Raw genomic sequence first — 9767 nt, 5'->3', positions numbered from 1 at the left:
TTATCCAAGCAGTATGTGGCCCCCTTATTCTTCCTACCAAAATGTAATACCTCACACTTATCTATATTGAAATTCATTTGCCAATTACACGCCCATTCTGCAAGTTTATTAATGTCTTCCTGTGTTTTGTCGCAGTCCTCCTACCCCTCAATTTAGTGTTGTCCGCAAATTTTGAAATTGTACTTCCAATTCCAGAGTCCAAATCTTTTGTATAAATGGTGAACAACAGTGGTCTTAGCACCGATCCTTGCTGAACACCACTTCCCACCTTTTGAACAGGTGTAGGCCATTCATTCCTTCAAGCCTATTCTGCCATTCAATTAGATCACTGCTGATCTGTATCTTAATCCCATCTATCTGCCTTGGTTCTGTAACAGTTAATATCCGTACCTAACAAAACTCTATCAATTTTCATTTTGAAATTTTCAACTGACCTAGTCTCAACAGCTTTTTGGGGAAAGAGTGCTCCAGATTTCCACTACCCTTTGTTTGAAGAAGTGCTTTTTGACAGAACTTTCTGACAAAAAGTCTCCAACCTGAAACATTAACTCTGTTTCTTTCTCCACAAATGCTGCCTCACTTGCTGAGCTTTTCCAGCATTTTCTGTTTTTATTATATATTACATTAGTGACTTCAGTACTTGGACCCCTAAATCACTCTGCTCCTCCACAGTTCCTAGCTTCTTGCCATTTAGAAAATACTCTGCTTTATCTTTCTTAGGTCCAAAGTGGATGACCTCACATTTCCCGACATTGAACTCCATCTGCCACAGTTTTGCCCACTCAATCTATCAATGTCCCTTTGCAACTTTCTGCCCCCATGTACACTATTTACTGTGCCAGCTAACTTGGTGTTGTCAGCAAACTTGAATATATGGCTCGATGTTCCTTAATCTAGGCCATTTATAAATTGCTTTATTGCTCAACTTATCTCAACCTGGTTGCTAGCCCAGTTGAGCTATGCTGGAGCCAAAACTAATACCAACAATGCTTGTGCTAAGAAACTTACCAACGCATATATTCAAACAGATGCTGGAGATACTCCAGTATATGGAGGATATCACAAGAGATGGGACAAAATGTCTTCGAACATCAATGAGCAAACTTTTTCCATTTTGTCTTATAAATTTATGCCCTGCAGAAACTAAGATATTTGCCAGTTGGAATGGGAGACCCTGACCCAATAGCTGTCACTTTTCAATAACCAGGTCTGCAACTGGAATGTCTCTGGTTTCAGATGTAATATTACTACCTCTGCTCATCATCAGGAGGCTAGAGAACCACTTTTTCTGTTCACTTGCATCTTTGGAAGAATCTGTGGAATTGGGGCATGCACAAATGATTGCCCTATAGTGCATTGTCCTCTAGTGATCATCATGTGAAGAATAGGGCTGAGGCCCAAATGATCATTACTGCTTGGGAAAAGGAGGTGGGAAAGAAAAGCCACTAACTGAATTGGTTGTAAAAAAAAACAAGCACTGAAAAGCTGGCTGCAGCTATTAGACCTAAACCCCTAAGTAACCTTTTACGCAATCCATGACCCATCCTCTAAAAGGGTATCATATCCTCAAGCTTAGTCTAAAGCCTTCTGCTAGGTTGTTCAAATAAGAATCTCTTAAAATATACTGGACAACAGCAAGAATCTGTTGTATTTAAATATGAATCTCAGCCCTTCAACTGTACTGAATACCTACTGCACCACTATTATGCTGGCACAAGCTCTGATAAGTCAATTGTCCAGGTATGAATATACATGGAGATACGACAGCCTGAGATATGTTGCAACCATGAATAGGCATCAAGTGAAAAGCCTGGGTGCAGAGTGGTGGTGGGGGGGGGGGGGGGGGGAGAACACCAATAAATGTCAGTATCTTGTATTAATAATTTTGTTATTTGAAATAGAAATTGATTTAAGGTAATTGGCAAAAGAACCAGAGGCGAAATAAGGAGAATGTTTTTTAATGCAGCGAGTTTTGATGATCTGGAATGCACTGCCTGAAAGGGTGGTGGAAGCAGATTCAATAATAACTTTCAAAAGAGAATTGGATAAAAATTTGACGGAGTGCAGCGGACACAGAGTGAGACAGCTGAGAGTTTGGTGAGTGTGGGAGTTCGGTGAAGTGGGGGAAGGAGGTGCTGCTTTGCCTAACTCTTTCCGCAGAGTGGCGGCAGACCTGAGCAGAAGACTGAGAGTGGGGAATAAAAGCAGCAGCAGACCTGCAACAAGAGAAAACTACTGTGCGACGTCACAGGTGAGGCAGGAGTCTCCGAGAGGTGAGCACAGTATAAAAGGAGAGACCGAGAGCGGGAGGAGAGTCTGAGAGGTGAACGCAGTGCAAATCTAAGGCAAGTCATGGCAGCACAGCTCGCACCCGTGATATGTTCCTCCTGCACTATGTGCGAAGTCATGGACGCTATCAGTGTGCCTGACGACCATGTCTGCAGGAAGTGTGTCCAGCTGCAGCTACTGGCTAACCGCATTTTGGAGCTGGAGCTGCGGGTGGATTCGTTGTGGAGCATCTGTGATGCTGAGACTATCGTGGATAGCACGTTCAGTGAGGTGGTCAAACCGCAGCTAAAGATTACGCAGGCAGAAAGGAAATGGGTGACCGCCAGACAGAGTAAAAGGACTAGGCAGGTAGAGCAGGTGTCGCCTGGGGCCATCTCCCTCTCAGATATACCGCTTTGGATAATGTTGGGGGAGATGGCTTATCAGGGGAAAGCAGCAAGAGCCAAGTTCGTGGCACCACGGGTGGCTCTACTGCACAGGAGGGGAGGAAGAGGAGTGGCAGGGCTATAGTGATAGGGGAGTCAATTGTAAGGGGAACAGATAGGCGTTTCTGTGGCCGCAAACGTGACTCCAAGATGGTACGTTGCCTCCCTGGTGCTAGGGTCAAGGATGTTGCGGAGCGACTGCAGGACATTCTGGAGGGGGAGGGTGAACAGCCAGTAGTCGTGGTCCATATCGGTACCAACGACATAGGTGAAAAAAGGGATGAGGTCCTGCAAGGTGAATTTAAGGAGTTAGAAGATAAATTAAAAAGCAGGACTTCAAAAGGTAGTGATCTCAGGATTACTACCAGTGCCACGTGCTAGTGAGTATAGGAACAGGAGAATAGACCGGATGAATGCGTGGCTGCAGGGATGGTATAGGAGGGAGGGATTTAGATTCCTGGGACATTGGGACCGGTTCTGGGGAAGGTGGGACCTGTACAAGCGGGACGGGTTGCACCCGAGCAGAACCGGGATCAATGTCCTCGCGGGGGTGTTTGCTCGTGCAGTTGGGGAAGGTATAAACTAGAGTGGCGGGGGATGTGAACCTGAGTGGGGAGTCAGAAAGGAGTAAAGTTAAGAGCAGCAAGAGAGGGGAAGACCCAGGGGAAATTTATAATACAAATAGTACAAACAGTTGTTCAAGAACAAGTGAAAGGGAAAAGCGTAGAGCAGCAGAAAGTGTACTTTAGACACTACAGATAAAGTGAAAACTAGAAGGCGTTACGCGATTAACCCAGCATCAAAGCTGAAGGTCAGGCTAGGGTGTGTGGCCCAACTAAGTGTTCTATATACAAATGCACGGAATATAAGGAATAAATTAAATGAACTATAGGTTCAAATTCAAATTGAAGGGTATGACATGATAGCTATTACTGAGACATGGCTGCAGGATGGTCAGGATTGGGAACTAAATATACCGGGTTATAAGGTCTACAGGAGAGATAGGGATAATGGAAGAGGGGGAGGAGTAGCCTTAATGATTAGAGATTAAATCACTTCAATGATAAGGGAGGATATAACGAGATCTTATGGGTTGAATTGAGAAATACGAACAACTTTTATAGTTACATTAGGAAAAAGGTGGTCAGGAGCAGTGTTGGCCCCTTAAAAACTGAAAGTGGGATATTGTCATTGACAATGGGGAAATGGCGGACATGTTGAACATTTACTTTGCGTCAGTATTTACAGTAGAAAAAGAGGATAGCATGCCGGAAATCCCAAGAAAACTAATATTGAATCGGGGACAGGGACTCGATAAAATTAACATAAGTAAAGCAACAGTAATGAAGAAAATAATAGCACTAAAGTGTGACAAATCCCCAGGACCAGATGGTTTCCATCCCAGGGTTTTAAAGGAAGTAGGTGAGCACATTGCAGATGCCCTAACTATAATCTTTCAAAGTTCTCTAGATTCAGGAACCGTCCCTCTGGATTGGAAAATTGCACATGACGCTCAGCTTTTTAAGAAAGGAGAGAGAGGGAAACCAGGGAATTATAGACCAGTTAGCCCAACATCTGTTGTGGGGAAAATGCTGGAGTCTATAATTAAGGATAGTGTGACCGAACACCTCGAGAATTTTCAGTTAATCAGAGAGAGCCAGCATGGATTTGTGAAAGGTAGGTCGTGCCTGACAAACCTGCTTGAATTTTTTGAAGAGATGACTAAAGTAGTGGACAGGGGAATGTCAATGGATGTTATTTATATGGACTTCCAGAAAGCATTTGATAAGGTCCCACATAAGAGACTGTTAGCGAAGATAGAAGCCCATGGAATCGAGGGAAAAGTACGGATTTGGTTAGGAAATTGGCTGACCGAAAGGTGACAGAGAGTCGGGATGATGGGTAGGTACTCACATTGGCAGGATGTGACTAGTGGAGTCCCACAGGGATCTGTCTTGGGGCTCAATTATTCACAATATTTATTAACGACTTAGATGAAGGCAAAGAAAGTCTCATATCTAAGTTTGCCGTGACACAAAGATTGGTGGCATTGTGAGCAGTGTAGATGAGAACATAAAATTACAAAACGATATTGATAGATTAGGTGAATGGGCAAAACTGTGGCAAATGGAATTCAATGTAGGCAAATGTGAGGTCATCCACTTTGGATCAAAAAAGGATAGAACAGAGTACTTTCTGAATGGTAAAAAGTTAAAAACAGTGGATGTCCAAAGGGACCTAGGGGTTCAGGTACATAGATCACTGAAGTGTCATGACCAGGTGCAGAAAATAATCAATAAGGCTAATGGAATGCTGGCCTTTATATCTAGAGGACTAGAGTACAAGGGGGCAGAAGTTATGCTGCAGCTATACAAAACCCTGGTTAGACCGCACCTGGAGTACTGTGAGCAGTTCTGGGCACCGCACCTTCGGAAGGACATACTGGCCTTGGAGGGAGTGCAGCGTAGGTGTACTAGAATGATACCCGGACTTCAAGGGTTAAGTTACGAGGAGAGATCACACAAATTGGGGTTGTATTCTCTGGAGTTTCGAAGGTTAAGGGGTGATTTGATCGAAGTTTAAAAGATATTAAGGGGAACAGATAGGGTGGATAGAGAGAAACTATTTCCGCTGGTTGGGGATTCTAAGAGTAGGGGGCACGGTCTAAAAATTAGAGCCAGGCCTTTCAGGAGCGAGATTAGAAAACATTTCTACACACAGGGTGGTAGAAGTTTGGAACTCTCTTCTGCAAACGGCAATTGATACTAGCTCAATTGCTAAATTTAAATCTGAGATAGATAGCTTTTTGGCAACCAAAAGTATTAAGGGATATGGGCCAAAGGCGGGTATATGGAGTTAGACCACAGATCAGCCATGATCTTATCAAATGGTGGAGCAGGCACGAGGGGCTGAATGGCCTACTTCTTTTCCTATAAAAATTTGCAGGGCTATGGGGAAAGGGCAGGGGAATGGGACTAACTGGATAGTTCTTTCGAAGAGCCGGAGCAGGCACAATGGGCTGAATGGCCTCCTTCTGAGCTGCATCGTTCTATGATTCTATAACCTGAGAAACTCCTGATGCATTTGTGTATGGTAATATTGAAGAATTCATCTTTTAGGTCTATAACAACTTACCAATTTCAAAGCACAACGTTTGATGCTCCGTCTAACCTAATGAGCAAAATTGGATGTCCAACCATTAAAATAATAGGAAATAATTTACAATGACTACATTAAGTAATTAGACAAGTTAAAGGCCTCGCTTACAATCAGTAAGACATGATCCACACAAGGATTTGATCAACGTATTGTGGTATAGAAAAGAGTAAGGAATTAGATCTTCATGAGCCAAAAGAATTTCAAACATGATTTCAGCCCAGGACAAGATATTTATATGTCAGTGAATGGAATGGATAATGCAAATATAACAACTTTAGCCTACTTGGGACTCAATCCTGAGTTGATCTAAAACAGGCTTCACTAGATTTTATGATTAGTTCAGCTGTAAAAACACGAGAGTTCAATAATCACAGACTCCATTGTACAGTTATTTGTAAGAGGCAACATACAACATAAGCCTATTGATACGCAGATGACTGGAGATGTACACAATTCAAACGTACATTCAACATTTTTATCTGATGCTTTTAACCCTGGATCCCAATTTACAATTTATTCTCATTATGGAATTACACATCTTTAGAAACATGTCCTTGTGATGGGGAATTAAACTTCTTCAGAGGTGAGCTAACATGTTAAACAGTTTGTAGTTTAGCCAAACCAGCCCAATCAGGCTGAGGACTTAGAAAAGACAAATTTTGCAATGTCTAAATGACCATTTGCTGCAGTGCCGAATATGTAATAGTAGAGCATTTCTATACACACCACGAAGATTGGCTAGGAAGTTGACTCTCTGGTCTCCTCAGTCACACTTTCGCTTACAGGATCCTGTGATTTAAAAGGGACGTCTCGGGCCAACATTTTCTTGGTTGCTGTTACAAGTTTAGAATAGTTTTCTGGATTATAATGTCTGTGCTGTTTTGAACGCAGCAAAGGAACTCCATCCTTGCTTCGAGATAAAAACATAGGAGGACGTCTTTGATTTTCACCATCTTTTAAAGATTCTGGGAGTGGCTTCCGTTTGCTCTCAGGAAGTAACATGATGCACAGCACCGAGAGGACAGCAAAAGAGGCAAACACAACATGATGAAGAAAGAAGCCACGTTTATTATGGAGATCCATGATTGGAGATGTTGCTTTACCAATGCAGCTTGTTGCCATAATAAGGCCTAAGCCTGCGCCTCTGTGAACACATTTTTGTAAAGATAAAAATTATGAATTTATGAATATAGGTAAATATAGATAGTATAACATACAACAACCTTTTAAAAGCTTCTGGAAAATTTGTAAAGCTAATTATAAAATATTAAAAGAAAGGTAGAAAGGTTCATAAATGACCTGATTCATATTATTCATCAAATAATTTAAAAAGACAACGGGCCAGAAATCGCTCCCAAAATAACGGAGGAGCTCAACATGCTCTCAGTTTTTAAGAGTTCCCGCGTTTGCACATGCACAGTAAAACGCGGAAATCGTGAACTTGCTCCTAGTGGTTTGCCTACGTTATGACAGCTTTGAACTAAAGGGCCATCGCAAGCTGCAATCAGAGAAATCATTGAAAAAGCGCCAACTTGCTTATCTGCCCAACTGGAAAGTAACTAATTAAACAGTATGCTTAAAAATACCAGGTCTAAACTAAGTTTTAACAGCTCGGTTAGTTTTAATGACTGCCAAACAACTAAAAATTAACTTTTAAAAATGTGGAGTCTCATATTACTCCTTATTTTAATAGAAAAAAAATTAAAAATTACAATTTCTTTTTACTTTTCCGTTCTGTCTCTTTAGCTTAATTATTTCTTTGGCTTTTTAGAAAAAAAAAATATTTTTTTATTTACAATGACATACAGAATACTAACTTTAAATGAATGACGTCTGCTTGAGCAACGCAGCCTGAATCTGTGGGCATGACTTCTCTTCCTGACAGATTTTGTGGGCGTGTCTTCTCCTCACAGACATTTCCAGCCATGTGGCAACTCACGCTGCACAGAGGCTGGATTGATAGCGCACATTTTGTTTAAAGTTCAAATTCAACCAAATCAATGCCACAGGGCCCTCACTATTTTTGTTAATTAAATTTGCAGGAGTCGCGGTGAGCATCACCTTGCCGCTCTGCATGATTTCTGGCCCAACAACTTGATCGTAGGTTTGGATGGCCTAACCTGTTGTGTAAATTAGTGCTTATAGCCAGGGCCAATGATTTGTGGTGGCTGAATAAGTTAAATTCAGTTTTATTTTATGGGATTCTGTAATTTTTTAATTGATGTTTTGTGATCGAATTCCTCAATTCCCTCTATTTATCCTCAAAACATTTAACTATCATGTCTGTGTGTGTAATATGTTCAGTGGACAGGATACATTATTATACAATCATTGGATATATAATATACTTCTTCAAAAAAATCTAATTAATCTGTTCATATTGCAGGTAACACTTGTTCCAAATGTGCAATCAAGGCACAGCCTTTCACATACTGAAAAGGCACAAAACAAATCTCAAGTGCCTGTACCCCCAGAGGGGAGGGGGGTTGCTGCACAGTAATAAACCGGATATCAAGATACTCGAGCCAAGTAGCTTAAAAAAAGTTTAAAACCTATATAAATGAGTGAGGTTCCTGTCCATTATCGCAGTGAATCATTAGTCAGAGATGCGTACTGTAGGAACACACCAAATGAAGGCCTGGCACTTTCCAATAAGGGTGACAGTGGGGAAGAAAAAACCTCACGGCTTGTGGCCTATTATTTCAAAATGGCATGACCATGGTCTTCCACTCTCCTGTGATCTTAAATGACAGACTAAAACATACCTAATATGCCAGACCTCTGCTACTAAATCTTTGTGCACATACCAGTCCAAATTTCTGCTTCTACACATGCCAGTCTGCGATTTTCCTAATAAGGGAGGAGGAACACAGCCTGGCAGGCACAGAACCATAAACCCTAAACACTATCTTTACCACCTTCTTGGGGAAGATGGGATAGACTTCATAGGTTTGGATTAGACCCTTCTGATTCAGGGGAACCAACCAGCCTCAGGTTAAATCAAAACCTGGGGGAAATTGTTATTGGTCATTAGAATATCTGTGCAGATTAGACAGTCACATCAAGTTCTCCTCATCTTGGGGAAAAATGTCTTCATTCTTTTCGAAGTTGTGTATCAGAAGGCAACATAAACCAAGCATCCTATCAGATTGGTATGATCAAAACAAGCATGCAGTCAAACAAAAGAAAGGCTGCTCAATTATTGCAAACTTCATGCAGAATACCTAAAGAACTTCATCTGTTCTCCTTTGATTAATGCAACTTTAAAAAAACTGTCCACCAAAACAGGTACATCTGACCTCAGTTTAACATTTGATCCAATAGACAGCACCTCCAACAATACAGAACTCAAATCAATGCTACACCACAGTGCCAGCCTAGATTACATGCTCAAACACTGGTTTGGGCCTCGAACAAACAACCTTATGACCCCAGGGCAACAGTGTTACTAACTGATCCAAGTTGCACAACAGTCTTGAAAGGAACTGTCCATGTGTTGAGACACAAAGACTACTGGCAACAGAAGAAAAAGCAGTAAAGGCACAGCCAATAACAAAACAAGACCTCATCTAACCAAGATATGGAACAGATTCTCAGCAAAAACAGCAACTTCTAAAAAAAAATTATCTGGATAAATATCATTAGGAATGGATTTTAAAAGGTGTCTGGATAAGTATCGACAGAGATGACCATCTACTCCATGGAACAAAGATTCCTAGATCATGGAACTCATTTGTGGAAAGCAACTTATCATGGAGTTTTCTTCAGGCAAGCGGGGAAATGGGGAGGGGGAAAGAGGGAGATAAAAGATAAAAGATAAAATCAATTTGGGATATTATAAAAGTAGGATATAATCCATAATGGGTTAGATTGATGGTCTGTGGAAGAGGTAGG

General features: G+C 41.4%; 1 protein-coding gene across 1 annotated transcript in view; it reads right to left on the bottom strand.

Moving 5' to 3' along the window:
- Window positions 1-6089: 6089 nt before the first annotated feature.
- Window positions 6090-9767, bottom strand: part of slc22a31 (solute carrier family 22 member 31) — a 40628-nt gene continuing 36950 nt past the window's right edge. Inside the window, exon 9 of the mRNA XM_067997495.1 lies at window positions 6090-7017. Within this exon, the coding sequence (XP_067853596.1) occupies window positions 6612-7017 (406 nt within the window). The 3' untranslated portion in view covers window positions 6090-6611. The remainder of the gene's footprint in view (window positions 7018-9767) is intronic.

The sequence above is a fragment of the Heptranchias perlo genome, chromosome 16 (genome assembly GCF_035084215.1).
Source record: "Heptranchias perlo isolate sHepPer1 chromosome 16, sHepPer1.hap1, whole genome shotgun sequence".
NCBI lineage: Eukaryota > Metazoa > Chordata > Chondrichthyes > Hexanchiformes > Hexanchidae > Heptranchias > Heptranchias perlo.
This window is presented reverse-complemented; position numbering and strand designations above follow the sequence as displayed.